Source organism: Macrobrachium nipponense, chromosome 43, assembly GCF_015104395.2.
Source record: "Macrobrachium nipponense isolate FS-2020 chromosome 43, ASM1510439v2, whole genome shotgun sequence".
NCBI lineage: Eukaryota > Metazoa > Arthropoda > Malacostraca > Decapoda > Palaemonidae > Macrobrachium > Macrobrachium nipponense.
The window spans coordinates 44,336,912-44,357,454 of NC_061104.1; the positions used below are offsets into that span (position 1 = coordinate 44,336,912).

Consider the following 20,543-nt stretch of genomic DNA (forward strand, 5'->3'; position numbering starts at 1 on the left):
TCAACCTTTTGATTGTCAAGTATCGCAGAGTTTTCTGTGATAGAAAAAAAAATTAATAAATAAAAAATAATCAAAGACAACTCGTCTCCCGGCCAGTTGAGTAACTTTGGGTCTGGTTAGTTCTTGGATTGGTTGTCGTTGAAATAATAATTAACTAATGAAATTTTTGCTACAAATAATGGTTTATTGAAAGAAAACAATATTCTAATATCCATATCCATGAAGGGGGCACGTGAATAGGTCCCCCTCCCCCCGCCACAAATAAACACCTATGGCCACTGTTCAGACTTTGGAATTTAAGTCTATTGTCAATGGGACACAATGTAGCCCGATGAGCAAGCAAAGTAAGCACAATCCGACGACATTTCCGTTGATTCACAACGTTTTATTAACCTCATTCGCACCAATTCTCACCGAGATGTTTTAGTAGCAAACATCACTACCTCACCCTAATGAGCAGTCCAGTAGGCAGGGCTAACAAGAATTTGGGAGGAATTGGTGGTGAGTCTAAGGTGCGTTCACACGGTCGAATAATGTCCAACGGACAAACATTATTACCAATTAACAATTGTCTGCCGGTCTTTGCCTTGTGAGCAGAGTAAAAACAGTGGTATACAACCTCATCTGGTATCACTGTTTGTTACCAGATCTACTTCCATCGTTTCAACGCTTATGACGTCATCCTGCTTCGCCTATGATATGGTAACAATGTTTGTCCGTCGGACATTGTTCGACTGTGTGAACGCACCTTATGCAGCGTGCGGTGAAGCCTGGTGTAAACTCACCTTTAGACGCAAAATTTTTCAGCGCTTGACTCATCGAGGGCCTTTGGTATGAACGAAAATACAAGTTCCGGTTCTTGATGTTGAATGCAAGCATTTCGTCCCTTATGCGGTTGTGTGGTTCTATTTTTGTATTTATTCACCTTACTCTCTGCTTATATATTTATTAAACTCCCTACCAGGAAGTTGGAATTAATATATAAGTGGACACACACTATATGTGTGCATGTATATAATATCATATAATTATATTATATATATATACATATATATAGATATATATATATCATCTATTATTATATTATATATTAGATATTTACACATGCATACGTGCACACACACACACACACACACACATACACACACACACCCACCACACCACCAACACACACACATATATATATATATATATATATATATATATATATATATATATATATATATATATAAGTGTGTGTGTGTGTGTATTTATATATCTTAACGCTCGTCCTGACCCTTTTTGTCATATATATACCAAAATAATTGATATCATTTACTGTCCACTTTCTTATCTATTTGTAAAAGACGAAGATGATTATCAGTAGTCTCTCATAATATCTGTTCTTGAAGGATGTCAGTCAAATCAATCAGATCAGTCACTTATCCCAGTCCACACTCATGAAATGGTGATGTTTCACAGATGCCATGAGTATAGGATGCGCTAGAAAATCCTCGTCTAGCGCTGTGACATCCTGTCGCGATAAGTGCCTGAAGTTTCGGGAGGACATCCTTCAGTGTCTCAGAGCCCCGAGTGTCGACTGGGCTCTAAAAGAGTATTGTGCAAACCTTTCCACCCTCGACGCCAGAGATAGAGAGAGAGAGAGAGAGAGAGCGAGAGAGCGAGCGGAAGATCATCTCGAAGGGAGAAGTTCCTTGAGGCGTCCCAGGGATGTTAGGCTGCCGCTGCTACTGTTACTTTTTCTTCTGGATGAGTTCCTGCCTGGGGGCGTCGCTGGCGACTTCAGATCAGGGAACAGATGTTATTGAAAGTAAGTGTCCGATCCGTCGTATAGATCGACTGATCTGAACCAAGTTCCTTGAAATGCGTGCTCTGCATACCTGAAGGACCTTATTTAGCCAATGGAATATGCCGCCAGAACTCGTGTGATCATAGGACTCCCGGGAGAGTCTCCCACTGAAACGTTTGAGAGGATAGTGATGATAAAGCGTCATTCAAACTCCAGTTTACAGCTTTAAGATTTCTAGGGATGCCAGTCAGTCAGGCAGTCAGTCAGTCGTAAGGTTCACTGACTTTCTTTTCACGGAATTTCATCATATCATTTTCCTATTTTGCCATCTTTCGTTCCCCGATATCCTCCTGAATTTTACGCTCGTCTCTCTCTCTCTCTCTCTCTCTCTCTCTCTCTCTCTCTCTCTCTCTCTGTTTATTTTTTGTCCCCTTTCAAGGTAAGTCATCTTTTCCTTCTTCGTAACTACACGTGCAAGAACGCGTAACTTTTCACAGCCTAAGCATCCTGTTTAACCCCAATTTTATTTTCATAAAAGGGAAAACTGGCATCTTTTCCTACTTTTTATTTCCTCCTTTCGCTGTGAATTAAAAATTATTTCACCGTTTGTTTCTGACTTGGAAGTTCCGAATTAAACAACACGAAGACCACTTGATTACGAAAATACACACACACACACACACACAAACAGATACACTTATACACGCAAGTTGAATTCCTGACTACATTACTTGTAGGTTGAGGTTTCTTCCTTTTACAGTCATGAATATTTGGCTCTGCGTGACGTCACGCATACTTGGCGAGTATACGTAGAGTTCACCAACTTGAGTGTTCACGCAAGTTCATTTTCCTGTTTTAATTGTTTATGTGATATTTTCACTTAACTTGAGTTTGTTATTTATTAATTATATACCTCCAGGTCTGTTCATTGATGTTTGTTGGACGCATTAATTTCTGGCACTTCTTTCTTTCATTTTATTTTGCTATTTTACTTTTTAAGGCCATAATGCAACGTTGAGTCTAGCTGTCCCAGTTTGTACAGGTAGAACTTGTCCATTTCCATGGGTTTACATCCTCAGTAATGATGACAACGATAAAGACTAAGTATTATTATTATTATTATTATTATTATTATTATTATTATTATTATATGGGAGAAACAAATCCATAGTTATGTATATGTACATATATTTTAAAGATAAATCTGTACAGAGAGCTTTCGGGAATCTCTACGATTCCTATTTTCAGTGTTCGAACAGATTCCAGAAATCTTTCTGTACAAATTTATATTTAAGGTATACGAACATATACATGACTGTCTATTTGTTTCTCCATTTCAAGATTCATCTAACTATGAGTATTTTTTATATTTGAATTATTATTTTTTTTTTCTTCTATCACAGTCATCCTATTCGACTGGGTGTTTTTTTTTAGTGTGGGGTTCCGGGTTGCATCCTGCCTCCTTAGGAGTCCATCACTTTTCTCACTGTGTTATAATTATTATTATTATTATTATTATTATTATTATTATTATTATTGTAAACAAATGTACATGTGATAAAGAATATACTGTAGATAATGCATACATTTTTCATCCTCGTAGGGGGTTAGTTCCGTCAGTGAACCTCATGCTGTGCACTGTAGGCATTACTTGAGGTTCTTTGCAGCGTGCCTTCCTTAGGCCCCTAGCTGCAACCCCTTTCGTTCCTTTTACTGTACCTCCTTTCATATTCGCTTTCTTCCACCTTACTTTCCATCCTCTCCTAACACTTGATTCATAGTGCAGCTGCTGCGAGGTTTACCTTCCTGTCACACCTTTCAAACCATTTACTGTCAATTTCCGTTTCGGCGCTGAATAACCTCACAGCAGGTCCCAGCCTAAATTCTATAGTCTATTCTATATATCCCATACATTTTCACTCATCTCTTATCTTGCGTCATCTTTTTTGTTTTCTTCTTCATTTGTTTCAGGTTGTTTTCTGTACCCTGTCAATGACGGGACGAGCAGCCCTTATTACGACATCTCGGGCGAAGGAGACCATTTCGTGACGGTCAACCACATCTTCAGCGAAACCAACGTCGTCCGGTTCGTCGACGAAGGGGGCAGCTGTGTTGTAGGCTTGACGCTGAACACTTCGGAGTGCAACGAAACGTTGCCATCAGATGGCGGTAAGAATGAATACAGTTTATGACAAGACATAAAACAAGCTTCAGTAACTCAAATGACTGAGTAGGTAGACGAACACAGAAAGATTTTCCAGTGAATTATCAATTGCATGATCGTTCACTTTTAGATATCCATACAAAAGCAATTGAAATATTGTCAGTTTTGATTAAAGTCCTTCAAAATAAGACCAGTAAAGTTAAAACCAGCAGGAACATATCCTACAGTGCAATAAAGAAAGGTAACAGATTCTCTGTTTCCTCACATATTCGATATGCTTTTCACTACATAGCCTTGAAGCGCCTCAGTGGCGTCATCGGTATGGTCTTGGCTGCCACCTCGGTGGTCGCGCGTTCGATTCTCGGGCATTCCACTGAGGGGTAAGAGATGTGTATTTCTGGTGATAGAAGATCACTCTCGACGTGGTTCGGAAGTCACGTAAAGCCGTTGGTCCCGTTGCTGAATAACCACTGGTTCCATGGAACGTAAAAACACCATACAAACAAACAAAACTACATAGCCTTAAATCCAAAGGAAAAGCAACTGGCCAAGAGGTTTAGCTGAATTGTAAGTAAACCCGATGCTTTCCTTACGAGACCAGGTCAGTTAGGATACTTTTAGATTATTCTTTATTTGGATCCAAGGCTTTGCAGTGAGTGGCCAAATATGTGAGGAATCATGAAGTTGAAGAGGTCGGTATAACTATTCACACACACACAATACATATATATAGTGGTATATATAGATTGGTAATAAGATGAAAGTTCGTAGCATCTCCAGTTTCAATTTTCCATTGTGGCTGTACCTTTGTTCGTATAATCATCACGTTTTTTTGTATTTTGTGATTTTCAAAGAAAATATATAAGTATATGCATATATATACGTATATATATATATATATATATATATATATATAATATATATATATATATATATATATATATTTATATATATGTATTATTTATGTATGTACATGTATATGTATTATACTTATTTTTACTAATTCGATCATCTTCTCTGCATTTTCAGAATATACAACGGTCGTCTACCGACGCCTAAACAACACTTTGAAGGCGTATAAGACGAACTCTCTTGTGGATGTCGTTGATTTATCTCCAGACATCCAGAAGCTGAGAATCACAAGCAACAAGATGGTCAACGTTGCCTTCGACTGTCCGGGAAGTAAGTACATCTGTTTTGAATTGGAAGAAAATAGTCTGTTGAGGATTTAAATGTAACCGTCGTCGAAAGTAGGAAATCTAATTGATGCTACAGTTCTGAAAAAGTACGTACAATTGCTAGATTTGCATCCATTGCTGAACCTTCGTAGGCTTCATTCATGAACGGAGATGTGACTTGACTCTGTACTGTCTTCCTTTCGAGCTGTTGTCGTTATTTTCAGTCTGCTCTGCATTCCAGAGTCCATCAAATAGTGTTTTTCGTCAACAACTTTTAAACCAACGTATGAAGTTCCATGCTACTAAACCAGGGAATAACATCTGGTTATTCCTAAGGAAACCATGGAAATAAAACATCCGGATTCTCCTAAATAACAGAAATATCAGATTCTCCTTATAAACCGGAGAAATAAAACCATCTTGGATTCTCCTGTATTAAACCATAACATCCATGTTCTCCTTATAAACCAAAACATCTGATTCTCCTTATAAACCAAGAAATCACATCTGATTCTCCATATAAACCAGAAAATCACATCCAATTCTCCTTATAAACCAGGAAATAACATCCGATTCTCCTTATAAACCAAGAAATCACATCCGATTATCCTTATAAACCAGGAAATAATGTCCAATTATCCTTATAAACCAGGAAATAACTTCCAGTTATCCGTATAAACCAGGAAATAACATCCGATTATCCTCATAAACCAGGAAATAGCATTCGATTCTCCTTATAAACCAGGAAATAACATTCGATTATCCTAATAAACCAGGAAATAACATTCGATTCTCCTTATAAACCAGGAAATAACATTCCATTATCCTCATAAACCAAGAAATAACGTCCGATTATCCTTATAAACCAGGAAATAACGTCCGATTATCCTTATAAACCAGGAAATAACATCCGATTATCCTTATAAACCAGAAAATAACGTCCTATTATCTTTATAAACCAGGAAATAACGTCCGATTATCCTTATAACCAGGAAAATAACACTCCAATACCTAACCGTATAAACCAGAAAATAACGTCCTATTATCTTTATAAACCAGGAAATAACATCCGATTCTCTTATAAACCAGGAAATAACGTCCGATTATCCTAATAACCAGGAAATAGCATCTAATTATCCTTATGAACCAAGAAATAAACGTTCCGATTATACTAACCTTATAACCCCCAAGAAAATAACGTCCGATTATCCATATAAACATGAAATAACACCGATTATCCTTATAAAAAAAGCGAAATAACATCCAATTCTCCTTATAAAACCAGGGAAAATAACATCCAATATCCTTACTAAACCAGGAAAACATCCAATTCTCCTTATAAACCAAGAAATAACATCAATATCCTTATTAAACAGGAAAATAACAAATTCCAAGTACTCCTTAAAATTAAACAAAATAAATTCCGATTATCCTAATTAAACCAGGAAAAACATTCGATTCTCCTTATAAACCAGGAAATAACAATTCCATATCCTCAAAACCAAGGAAATAACGTTCCGATTATCCCTTATAAACGGAAATAACATCCAATTCTCTTATAAACCAGAATAACCATCCAATTATCCTTATTAAACCCATGGAAATAACATCCAAATTAATCCTTATAAAACGGCCAGGAAAATTAACATTCGATTCTCCTATTAAACCAGGAAATACAAATTTCGATTCTCCTTTAACCAGGAAAATAACATTCCAATTAATCCGTCAAATAAAAACCAAGAAAAATAACGTCCGATTATCCTTATAAAACCAGGAAAATTAACGTCCGAAATTCTCCTTATAAAACCCCGGAAATAACATCCGATTATTCTTATAAACATTGAAATACATCCAAAACATCCGTAAATAAAAAACCAGAAAATCCGTCTATTAATCCTTTAATAAAACCAACCCGGAAATACATCCGATTCCACTTAATTAACCGGAAATAACCGTTCCGATTAAATCCTAAGAAACCAGGAAATAAGCATCCGATTATCCTTTAAACCAGGAAATAAAACCAACGGTCCGATTATCCTTATAAACCAGGAAATAACGTCCAATTATCCATATAAACCAGACAATAACGTCCAATTATCCTTAATAAACCAGGAAATAAAACCAAAATCAATTCTCCTTATTAAACCAAAAAAAAGGACCAATAAAATAATTATCCTTATAAACCAGGAAATAAACAATCCAATTATCCTTATAAACCAGGGAAATAACATCCGATTATCCAATTATAAAACAGGAAAAAAATAAACCAAATCCGATTTCTCCTTATAAACCAGGAAATAAAATCCAATTATCCTTATAAACCAGGAAATAAATTCAATTATCCTTATAAACCAAAGGAATAACATCCGATTATATAAACCAGGAAATAGCATCCAATTATCCTTATAAACCAGGAAAATAGCATCCAATTATCCTATAAAACAGCCAAATAACATTCAATTATCTTATAAAACCATGGAAATAACATTCCGATTTCCTTATAAAACCAAGGAATTAACATCCAAAAAATTGGTTCCTTATACAAACCAGGAAAGAACATGTCAATTTATCTTAAATACCGAAATTAACCATTCAAAAATCTTATAAATCCAGGAAATAACATTCAATTATCCTTATAAACCAGGAAATAACATCCGATTATCCTTATAAACCAGGAAATAACATTCAATTATCCTTATAAACCAGAAATAACATCATTACCTTCCTTATAAACCATAGAAATAACATTCAATTATCCTTAATAAACCGGAAATAACATGCCGGAAATTATCCTTATAAAACCCGAAATACCATCCGATTATTATTATAAACCAGGAAATACATCCAAACTTATCCTTATAAACCAGGTTAAATAACATTCAATTATCCTTATAAACCAGGAAATAAACATATCCTTATCCTTATAACACCAGAAAAGGTAACATTCAATTATCCTTATAAACCAGGAAATAAACATCAATTATCTCATTAGAAACCAGGAAATAATAACATTCAATTTTCCTTTATAATCAGGAAATAACATCATTATCCTTATAAACCAGGAAATCACATCCAATTTTCCTTATAATCCAGGAAATAACATTCAATTATCCTTATAAACCCAGGCAATATCATCCAAATTAACCTTATAACCAGAAATAACATTCAATTATCCTTATAAAGCCAGGAAATATCATCAAAATTAATCCTTATTAAACCAGGAATAACATTCAATTATTCCTTATAAACCCAGGAATAACATTCCGATTAAACCTTATAAACGCCGGAAATAACATTCCGAATTATTGTTGTAAACCAGGAAATTAACATTTCAATTAAATCTTATAAACCGGAAATAAGAACATTCAATTATCCTTATAAAACCCAGGAAAATAAGCAGTTCAATTATCCTTATAAAACAGGAATAAAATAACATTCAATTATCCTTATAAACCAGGGAATAACATCAGATTATCCTCATAAACCAGGAAATAACATTCAATTATCCTTATAAACCAGGAAATAACATTCAATTATCCTTATAAACCAGGAAATAACATTCAATTATCCTTATAAACCAGGAAATAACATCAAATTATCCTTATAAACCAGGAAATAACATTCAATTATCCTTATAAACCAGGAAATAACATTCAATTATCCTTATAAACCAGGAAATAACATCCAATTATCCTTATAAACCCGGAAATAACATCCGATTATCGTTGTAAACCAGGAAATAACATCCAATTATCCTTATAAACCCGGAAATAACATCCGATTATTGTTGTAAACCAGGAAATAACATTCAATTATCCTTATAAACCAGGAAATAACATCCGATTATTGTTGTAAACCAGGAAATAACATTCAATTATCCTTATAAACCAGGAAATAACATCCGATTATTGTTGTAAACCAGGAAATAACATTCAATTATCCTTATAAACCAGGAAATAACATTCAATTATCCTTATAAACCAGGAAATAACATTCAATTATCCTTATAAACCAGGGAATAACATCAGATTATCCTTATAAACCAGGAAATAACGTCATATTATCCTTGTAAACCAGGAAATAACAGAAACTGATAGGAACAGAAAAAGGCACGGAACGAAGGGAGGGGAATAAAGTAAGAACAAGGGGAGAGAGGAACTAAAAATGCAAGAAAATTGACGTAATCTTACCATAAGCAGCGAAGGTAATCGAGTGACCAATGTCGTAACAAAAGTTGTTTTCCTTTGTATTCCAGATTGTTATACCTTTGAAAAGGCGACGATTCACATCAACTACACCCAAGTCACCGGCTCCTCTTCTTTCAAGATGTTCGGGAGGAAGAAGCCTTCGCCGGATGAGAAGCATCTCCTAGCAGCTGAGGTGGTGTACGGAGTTTATAAGAGCGCCTCTAAGAGTGTGAAGTTCAGTAAACTTAACCTTGAAGTGGCTAGTCAGGAGTGGTTCCCGTTGGAATTTCATGTTTCCTTTACAAAGCAACAAACCGTGACGCATGATTCTTATCGTATGGAACTGAATGTCAAGAATCCTTGGAGCTGGAGACAGGATAACCACAATCTAACTTTATCAACGAAGGATCTCTACCTGAATTTCAGTCAGTCAGTCAACGTCTTGTGGGCCATTCCCTGTATACCTCCAACCTAGAGATTGGCCAGGCACAGCAACGCCAATCAGGTAAGTTTCCTCCTCTCATTTTGAGCTGTTTCGTCATTAATTTCCCTATTATCTTCTGGCTCTTCATGAGTGTCTTTGTGTCATTACGTAAGTAACGATGTAGGTCTTAAGATCACACTTCAAAATTATGATGAGAATACATATATATTGCATGAGTATTCCTTTGCTTGAATTTAATTAAGTCCACTGACATGAGTATTACTTTGGCTAGCTTTATTCCCGTCACTGTCGGCTAACCTATCGGTCGACTAGAGAGGGCAGTCCGAGACTGAAAAATGATCTGCGTTATTTCCATTTTTTTAACAATTAAAAAAAAGGACACTTTAGCATCGTTGTCTGGAAACACTGTGATGTGTTTCACAGTTGAAAAATAAAATCCAACGTTTATCCGTTCTTCTGCTGTGCACTGTATGCGTTACTAAAGGTTCTCTGCGGAGTGCCATCGGCCCCTAGCTACAACCCTCTTTTGTTCCTTTTACTGTATCTCCTTTCATATTCTCTTTCTTCCATCTCATTTTCCAGCCTCTTTTAACAACTGATTCATAGTGCAACTGCCCTGAACGATCTCGGTGGTCCCAACGCTTGGCCTTTAGCTTATATTCTACATTCAATGCAGTTCAGTTCACGAAATGGCTTTTCTCGTTTTATTTCAGATATTATAATGGCCCTTGGGTGCGCATGCGCAGTCCTCGCTGTCATGTTGATAACAGTCGCCCTCTGCCTGTATAGACATCGCACCTTTTCCCCTGCTGCGAGTGCATCTGGCGTTTTACTCCCACCCCCGCCGCCGCCGCCAGAAGATGCTGCAGCTGTTCCAACTCCCCCCAATTCTGTTGGCGATTCCAGTGTGGGCGGGACGGTAGAGACGGACAGTAAGATATTCATTTTCCTCTTTTCGTTTTGTGTCTGATTGACTGATTGATTTGTGGCTATCAGAACTGGCGTCAAACATCTATAGGTTATTGCCGACGTCATAAAAGTGATTAGGAAATTAAAAAGATGAATGAATTAACGTTTAAAAGGCGTTCATTTGAGAAATATGTAATATAATATTATATATATATATATATATATATATATATATATATATATACACATATACATATAACCTAATAATAATGCTTAGAAAATCACAGTACTATATGCACGTGACTTCATTATACGTATGAGCAAATACCACAGGAAAATGACTGGCAGATTGTCTGTGCCAAGCACTTTCTTTGTTTATTCAAGCATCGGGAGAAAGCGCCTGGTACTGACCTTCTGCCTGTCCATTTTCCTATGGTATTCGTGTGTGTGTGTATATATATATATATATATATATATATATATATATATATATATATATATACCGTGGGCCCCTGTATTTGCGTTCTGCGGTTTTGCAAACTCACGCATTCACAGATTTCTCTCTCTAGAACATATCCACCCATTATTCGTGGGAAATTTGCGTAGTTGCAGTATTTTTCTATGATATATATCCATAAATTCCTGCTTTTATTTTTCAATTTCACCATAAAATCCATTTTGTTTATAAAATATTAAAAAAAACAAGTAAAAACATTTGTAGTTGTTTTTTAATGAGTTTTAACTAACAAAATAAGCCATTCTAAGCATTTTTTATTGGGAGTTCCAAATCTTTGCGGTGGTGGGGGTGGGTGTGCGTCTGGTACACATCCCCGCAAAAACGGGGGACCACTGTATATATATATATATATATATATATATATATATATATATATATATATATATATATATATATATATATATATATATCATTTGTATGTGTGTAATCATATCTGTAAAACCTATATATTTACATACATACTGTATGTCTATGACCTGATCTTTGACCCAGTGACTCTTCTTGATTTCAGAACGCAGTTCTTGTGTTACTTTATTACAAATCCATCTATTGGTCTGACCTTTATGTTAGATACATGAGCCATTGACCTCACATTAAAAATACAGTACTTCAAAAACCACGACTCTTGCTGATTGTAGAGGCTAGTTTTGTGTTGGGAACACAGAAATAAATTTTTTTTTTCTCTCTCTCTCTCTCTCTCTCTCTCTCACACACACACACACACACACACACACACACACACATGAGCCTTGTGTACCACAGTATTAGGTCCAGTGACCTTTTTAAGATAGTGACCCCCATTGACTTCAGACAAGCCTTGTGGAAGAACAGTAACAAACCATTGACCTTAATGATGATTACTCCTGTTGATTTTAGAAAAAAAGCCTTGAGGAACACAGCAGCATATTCATTGACCTGACCATTATAATAAAAGTCTCTCCAGATATTTCAGACTTGAGTCATGTGGAACACTCTAACAAATCCATTGACCTGAATTGTAGAACAATACCATTTGAGGAACACAGTAGTAGGCGCCTCAGTGGCGTGGTCGGGTTGGTCTTGGCTTGCCACCTCGGTGGGCGCGAGTTCAATTCTCGGACATTCCATTGAAGGTTCAGAGATGTGTATTTCTGGTGATAGAGGTTGACTCTCGACGTGGTTCGTAAGTCATGTAAAGCCGTTGGTCCTGTTGCTGAATAATCTCTGGTTCCATGCAATGTAAAAACACCATACAAACAAACAAACAAACACAGTGGCAATTCCATTGACCTGACCTGACCTGAATGACAATCATTCCCTCAAGATTTCGTCCACAAGCCTTTGAGGGGCACAGTAATAAAGCCATTGAGTTGACACAACGAGGATGACTCCGATTGTTTTCAGACAGAAGCCTTGTGGATAAGCACCAAACCAACTGTCGTGACCTTAAAAACAACGATTCCCATTAATTTGAGAGACAAGCCCTGAGGTTCACAGCAGGGAATTTCATTTACCTGATCCTCAGGACAATAACTCCCTTTTATTTCGGACACAATCCTTGAGGAACATCGAGGCAAATAAAGTGGCTCTCCTGTAAAAAAACGACTCCCACTGATTTCAGACTAAAGCCTTCTTCAGAAACTCTGTACCAGATCCATTGACCTGACTTATAAGACAATGACTCCCATTAATTTCAGACACAAGTCTTTTGGAACGCAGTAATCACTCCATTGAGCTGACTTAGAAGAAAGTAAGCCTTGTTGATACCGGCCACAAGCCTTGTGGAGCGTCATATCCAATCCATTGACCTGGCTTGCAAAGACGTGACACTCACTTGATTTCAGACACATCTTGTGGATTAAGTATATCCTAGTTTAACCAGACCACTGAGCTGAGTAACAGCTCTCCTAGGGCTGGCCAGACTGATCAGATATTTTTACGTGGCTAGGAACCAATTGGTTACCTAGTAACGGGACCTACGGTTTATTGTGGGATCCGAACCACATTATATCGAGAATTGAATTTCTATCACCAGAAATAAATTCCTCTGATCCCGCGTTGGTAGAGCCGAGAATCAAACTTCGGACCACCGGATTGGTAGGCGAGCGCGAGAACCACTCGTCTAACGAGGAAATCACAGATTGTGGAACGCAATAGGACATTCATTGTGGTCACCTATGAGACAATTCCATGTTAACTTCAGATACAAACCTTGAGGAACCCAGTAGTAGAGCCATTGACCTCACCTTTTTGACGGTGGCTAGTTCCTCGCTGGAAGAGTGGTTTTCGCGCTCGGCTGCCAATCCGGTGGTCCAAGGTTCGATTCCCGGCTCGGCCAACGCAGGATCAGAGGAATTTATTTCTGGTGATAGAAATTCATTTCTCTATATAGTGTGGTTCGGATCCCACAATAAGCTGTAGGTCCCGTTGCTAGGTGACCAATTGGTTCCTAGCCACGTAAAAATATCTAATCCTTCGGGCCAGCCCTAGGAGAGCTGTTAATCAGCTCAGTGGTCTGGTTAAACTAAGGTATACTTAATTTTGACGGCGGCTCTTCTTTCTTTCAGGGACAAGTCTCATGGAGCACCAGTACGATTACATCGACCTCACTGTCCTTCGTGAACGATTGGCTGAGGAGGAAGCGAAGTCGAGGGGAGACACGGCTGAACAGCGTGGACCATCCGAGGGGAGAAAGAGTCACACGACCATCAACAGTGTCTATGGTTTAGTTGGTGCAAATGAAACCGTTGGCTAAATCAGTAATGGTAACGAGACTGTGAATCATGCCAATGCCTTATGGCAGTCGGCAATTTCAGTGACGAGGTAGGTAGGTTGCTTACCTATCTTGCCCTCGAGTTATGTTAACACGGGTCCATGCCCTAAGTGGAGGTGATGAAGTGGGTAAGTGGTCTCTGAGTGGGCCTCTGCAGATGATGCCCATCCAATATAGTAGGAGTCAGGGACAAAGCCGTTGATGAGAGCTATTCTTGGCAGTGCAGAAAATCAATTGAATGACAAAGATGAGAGAGAGAAAGAGGCAACTTTTCGTAAACGAGTGAATGCAAAATCACCTTGTACTAATATGAATAGAGTCCTAGTGGCTGTTTGAGTAATGAAAACGTTGACAAAACATGCTAGAGAAACAGTGGCGTACTAAATGGGGGGGAGGGGGGGGGGGCGCTATCCGCCCCGGGTGACAGCTTGATGGGGGGGTGTCATAAAGGCTCATAGATTATATCCAATTCCTTCGTTTGATGTTTCCAATTATTATTATTATTATTATTATTATTATTAATTATTATTGTTGTTGTTGTTGATTATTATTCAGTGATTTTCTGCGGCAGAAATCGCCCGTTTTCTTTATACCAATGTGGAAATTATGCGTCTCAGAAGACATCTGGAGGCCGCCAGAATCACGACTGAAGAAGCAAACACTTGGACGATCTTACAGTTTCTCAAGTTCATTGTCGAATGGGGCTTTGGAGAATCCTTGCCAAATTTATCTCTATGCATGAGACTCTTTTTAACAATTTGTGTATCAGTAGCATCATGCGAAAGAAGTTTCTCTATGCTAAAGCTTATAAAGAATTATCTTCGATCAACAATTAGTCAAGCAAGATTGAACAGTTCTTGCTGTAATTTCTATAGAAAGTGAATATGTCAAGAATATTAATTTTGATGATGTAATCGACAAGTTTGGTGCTGCTAAGGCACGTAGAATGAGAGTGTAAAATTTGTCTTATTTAGTAAATCAGAAGGAGAATATTTAGCTTCATTGAAAGATGCTTTCTTTTACATTGATATCTACTCTGTTGCAAAACAAAATTTGTTTTAGTTACGATTATATTTTATCTAGCCTACAATATGCATGTATTACAAGTGGCTAAGAATGAAATGTCAATGTCCTATTATTATTTAAGTATTACAAGATATCCACAAAAAAACAAAAACTATATATATATATTCATTCCTTATCAAAATTCTCAAGTTATTGGGCTGGTTTGGGAGGGGGTTGCAAAGGAATATTAGCCTGGAATAACCCGCCCCGGGTGCCAAATACTCTAGGAACGCCTCTGAAGAGAAATATCGCAATTTATAGTCATTTTCAGTCAGCAAGTAAGGTTTAAAGAAAACTGATGGTCGCCTCTCATCGGTTTATGTCGGGTCTCAATCAAAGTGTTTCACTCGCTTTCTGTTCTGTCGTTTTTCAGGTATCCGAGTGAAATTTGTAGTAATTTACTGTCAGTACTCATTTCTCTTCAGTTTATTTAAGAGAAAATCAAATTGTGAGTCATTTCTTATCAGTTTTTTCTGAGGTTTCAACGAATATGCTTGTCAGTTTTGGGATAAAACTGTCCTTAACATCTTGTGGGCAAAGTTGTCGTAGAGGTCGTGAATATTTCGAATAATGGTTTCAGAATGTTAGGGAATACTTCGATCGAACTTCACTCATTTCCTTTCGTATTTAAAGCGGAAAATGCTCCTGCACATTTCCCGCAATTATTCTTTTTGCCGTTTAGAAATAGATTAAAATTGTATATAAAAAACGTGTAGTTGTCAGAAACGAATAGAAAGAGGGACTAAATAGAAAATATGAAAATGAACTGATCAATTTAAGGTAGCTTTGATATATAATTAGTAGGTCCAGTTATAATTAAAAAAAAGATATCAAAACTAAAACACCATTATCAGACAGACTATCAACGAGCAGCACCAGGAAAAGCCGATGAGGAAAAGCTGACGAAAATATCAGTAGTTTTATTTTAACCGTGATTATATCAAACCAGTTCCTAGACGGCGTCAGTCATTTGTCAAGAAATCTAATTGACTGTCTACAAAAGTTGATCGTCATGTAATTCTTAACAGAACGTTGTAAGCAATCAGTTTTGGTGGTATTCTTTTATGAAATTTTTAAAAGAACGTTCAGTTTTTGGTTGCATTCTGTTATTATGTACAGACGGCCAACGAAGAATTGGCGTAGTTTCTTAATTCATTGTTCGTTATGGAAGTATTGCCATATGCAGGTGCCAGATTATTTACTTAACAATAAATAACATTTCCTTTCAAAGGTGCTATACTTGAAATACATTAGAACTGAGTAGACTTATTCAATGTATTAAAGATAATTATTTTGCAAAGTAAGGAAAATATATACCGATGGGTCCACGATTTCTAATTTTATTCTCAACTCTAACTTCGTGACAGCATACCGAAGATTTTGATTTGAAGTTGGCTTTGCTGCCGCTCGAGTCTTGACTCAACGTATCGTACTGCACTGGGGTGTTGTCCTTTCGTCTCCTACAGCTGATAAATAATACATCAAGGCGTTAACATTCTTTGAAAACGATGTTTAATTAAACCTAATTTTGTCCTTTGATCAATAAAATAATTTGCATGACATAATATTCAGTGGGCCTAAATTGGACTTCTGTTTTTCCCACATGATTTGCCTAGGTCTATTTTCAGCGGTATACTCTCTCGGATACGTAATATTAATGAATATTTAAATCGACAATATATATATATATATATATATATATATATATATATATATATATATATATATATATATATATTAATCTGCTTGATTTGACTATTCCCGTTATTCTTGTTTTTATTAGCCATGTTCGCCTTTCTTCTTATCCTTTTCATAATTGCTTAACATAATTAACTCGGACCTAGCTATTCAAAGTCAAAAACCAATCATAAAAAATCAAACGAATATAATTCAGTCTTATTTTTTATCGAATTCCTTGCATATCATCCTGTTTCATTTAGACACCTTGGAAAGCTGTGGGAGTCAAAACTGACGAATACATTAAGAAAGGCTTACTTTCCTTAAAGCTTTCTTAGGTTGATTTTTTTGTAGCTATTCATTTCTTTTAAATAGAAATTAATTCAAATTGGTTTCACGTGTATAGCTACTAGACCTACTACAATAAGCATATTATAAGTAGCTGAAAGGATAAGAAATATGAAAGGTGACGTTCTCGTTTAAGTCTATTTCATATGTTTTTTTTTCTTTCAAGAAAAAACCTACTGCTTTTAATCAAGGGTTGCTCTTTGACGGCTACAGGTGTAACACGAGTGTATGCACATTTTGTGGAATGAAGATAAAGTTTTCTTTGAACAGAAAATAATTTATAAACCTGCATTTTAAGGTGTCCGTTGTCGGTGCTGGGAATTTTAAAATAACCGTTATCATTAGTGGTGCTTTCACGAGGAGTTCGTAGTGAGAAGTCGGATCTAGTCGCCTGAGATGTAGAAGAGAGCGGAGGTTGCGTATAGGAGTGATGGAACGATTAGGCCGATGTTAATAAAGTATCTCCCAATAAAATGTATTCTTTAGGTTTTGAAGAAAAAAATGCATGCAGCATTGAAACCGTTCCCTCCCTATCCGTGGTATTCACTGACCACCGATAAAAAACAAAACTAAAAGAGTAACGCCTAACTGAATCTCATCCATCAAAGATAAGTTTGCTTATTCATTAGACTTATTCATTAGACAACTACCAAAGACTTCAAGTATAGATTTAAAAATCTCTTCCTCTCCATCTAAAGTTTTCATCAGACACCAGTCATAAGCAATGTCGTGACGAGGCACTAGAATTCAAAGTTCACAAATGAATGCTGCTCAGCAACATTTACACTACTGTATTGTCTTGCTCTCATGTGGTGCTTCGAGGTGTTCCACCTCTAGGCCCATGTTCTAAATTTTGCCGTTCTTTAAACAATTTTATTCATCTATGTATGGTTCTTTCTGGTTTATTAAGCTTTCTGTTGATATCTCTCCAACAGGAACTTGCACCGAATGCAGTGCAATAATTCTCTCGCTCATCGAGGGATGTTTCTTAGACCGATAAATGACACATTGACATTAGATTCCCGTGCACATGATATCAAAAGCAATAGAGTGAGGTCGCCTGGTTCACGCTGTTAATTTTTTTCTTTTTGTTTTTAAATTTGATAGCATTTTGTGAGATTCCAATGTTTTCTGTAAAATTTAACAAATGGAATATTCAACTACCTTGAACTTAATATTGAAATGATAATTTAAGGACTATGTTTTATGCGATACTACTAGTGATAGGTGTCTCCTATCTATTTGTTAATGTATATCTATGGTTGTGATATGACGTTTTTTTATCACTTCGTTCGTTCACGTCAATTTTGCTATATGGAAAATAGTTTTACACAATAACATAACATAATGTTCTAAAGATATCAGTGACTGTTTTTAACGTCATTACACATGATTTCTTCCAGTTAATGAAAAGAAAATAGATAAATAAGGCATGAATCGTGCGTCAGGCAGGTGAACGAAAAATTATGAAACTCTGCCACGAGTTTTTTGGCCGACAGTACTATATTTGTTCAGTTTGATAAAATAGGATATAAACATTAAAACGACTTATATAATGTAGAAGCATCGACTCAACCCAAAGGTCTATTAAAAAAAAAATCCGTGATATGCTTTTGATGCAACAGCGCCGATTAATTGTTTCAGCCAGCCAATCAGATGATGAATCATACGTTACCCGCCATGTGTGTGTATGTTGGGGGAGTGGGGGGGGGGTGAGTACGAACAAGATTAAAGAGTACGGAGGTGAGTACAAAGGGCTACAAGGTACACAAACTACGGACGAGTAGCGCCAGTAGGAGTAATAACAAGCACGAGGAAAAGCTGACAGAAATATCAGTAGCTTTCCTCAACCGTGGTGATGTAAAACCAGCACCTATAGTTAATATCTGGGAAGGGTTTCCTGAAGACTGTCTTTGGACACGTCACAGCCAGGCAGGCTGGGTCAACTGCGTAGATGATATCACTGGTTCCAGTAGGTCCCGCCATGGCAGAGAAAGTTATGGGAGTCTCGGCCGACTTATGACGTAATGCCCTGCGTCTGGGGGTCTGGAACCTTCACTGCCTAGACAACGGGTCTGTAGCTGGCCCGAAACAAAGAGAAACAGCTAGTCTGTTCTGCTTGTGATGAGAAGTCCCAGAAGAATTCTCTGAACCCTTCATGGCCGAGATGAAGAGAGGCAGTGGGCATTTCCTGCCCACAGGAAGAAGAGTAACCAGGCCGTCCTGCCCTCCATTTGATGACCCGTCCTGAAGCGACCCTGCTGTGACGTCTTCAAGCCCGAGGTGTTAGCTGAAGCCCCAGCAGCCTTTATGAAAGACAACTTGACATTTGAATATTGCTTTATATTATTACCTTACAACCTGCTCCCCCTATTTATAGCTGTTTTGATTTGTCTTGTTTAAGAGCAAAGGGGAAGTAATAACGCTTCATTTTCTTTGTAGATAAGAGCGAATAAATGTGTTTTTAAGGTTTCTTTTTAGATTCATTTCCCATATTTCAGTGCATGGTGTTGAGTTCTTATTGTTTAGAGTTAAAAAGAACTTGGGATGATCTTGGGATCGTGACTTGTCTATCTACAGCTACTTCCAGGGGCACACTGTCCACATTCTCACATTCTTATGTGTTCTCCGTCTGCTGTGGGTATAAATATAATTGCACCCCTGGAGCTATTGACCTTGTAAATGGCGGCGAGGACCACCTACCGCCTTTGGGCCTAAACATAAATGCTCCCTCGAGCATTTCACCTTGTCAGTGGCAGGAGGAATCCAGAAACCCCGGGATAATGAAATGAACCTGCTGAAATGAAGACATTCGTCCACCATATTGAAAGACGCATTTTAGGCTCAACGCCCTACAAACTGTCATTTCATTCAGTGAAGGACCAAGAGAGAGAGAGAGAGAGAGAGAGAGAGAGTGTCTTTGTTGATTAATAGCTCCGAACACTATTTCTGTCAAACAGCGCCTCAGTGGCGTGATCGGTATCGTCTTGGCCTGCCACCTCGGTGGCCACGAGTTCGCTTCTCGGGCATTCCACTGAGAGTTGAGAGATGTGTGTTTCTGGTGACAGAAGTTCACTCTCGACGTGGTTCGGAAGTCACGTCAAGCCGTTGGTCCCGTTGGTGAATAACCGATGGTTTCCTGCAACGTAAAAACACCATACAAACAAACATCCACGTTATATAAATCAAAATAAAATGGATAACTTACAGAAGAAATCTCAAAATTTTTTCTACGAGGACCTCATGTCTTTTGAATTGTTTAATTTTGTAAGTCAAGTCTAGTGCTACATCCTTCTTTCTGAAGCGGAATCATGAACACGATCTCGAATACGATTTTTTTATTTATTTTTGTTGTGCTCTTAATTTGTTTATTTATATTTATCTATCTAGATAAATGCTATATGATTATTTGCATGTAATTCAAGAATGACAGATGAGATGTGGGATTTCGTTAGTGGCGGGACCTACTGGTACCAGTGTTTTCATCTTCGACCTGGAAGTGATCCAGTCGG

At 37.2% G+C, this 20,543-nt stretch overlaps 1 protein-coding gene across 1 annotated transcript; it reads left to right on the forward strand.

The window, feature by feature from the left end:
* The first annotated feature begins 1,575 nt into the window (after nt 1–1,575).
* LOC135213959 (uncharacterized) lies at nt 1,576–14,321 on the forward strand. The gene is made up of 6 exons (XM_064248040.1): nt 1,576–1,810; nt 3,761–3,958; nt 4,983–5,135; nt 9,387–9,823; nt 10,477–10,695; nt 13,736–14,321. The coding sequence occupies exons 1-4, from the start codon at nt 1,711–1,713 to the stop codon at nt 9,791–9,793; spliced, it is 858 nt and encodes a 285-aa protein (XP_064104110.1). The 5' UTR covers nt 1,576–1,710; the 3' UTR covers nt 9,794–9,823; nt 10,477–10,695; nt 13,736–14,321.
* The last annotated feature ends 6,222 nt before the right edge of the window (nt 14,322–20,543 follow it).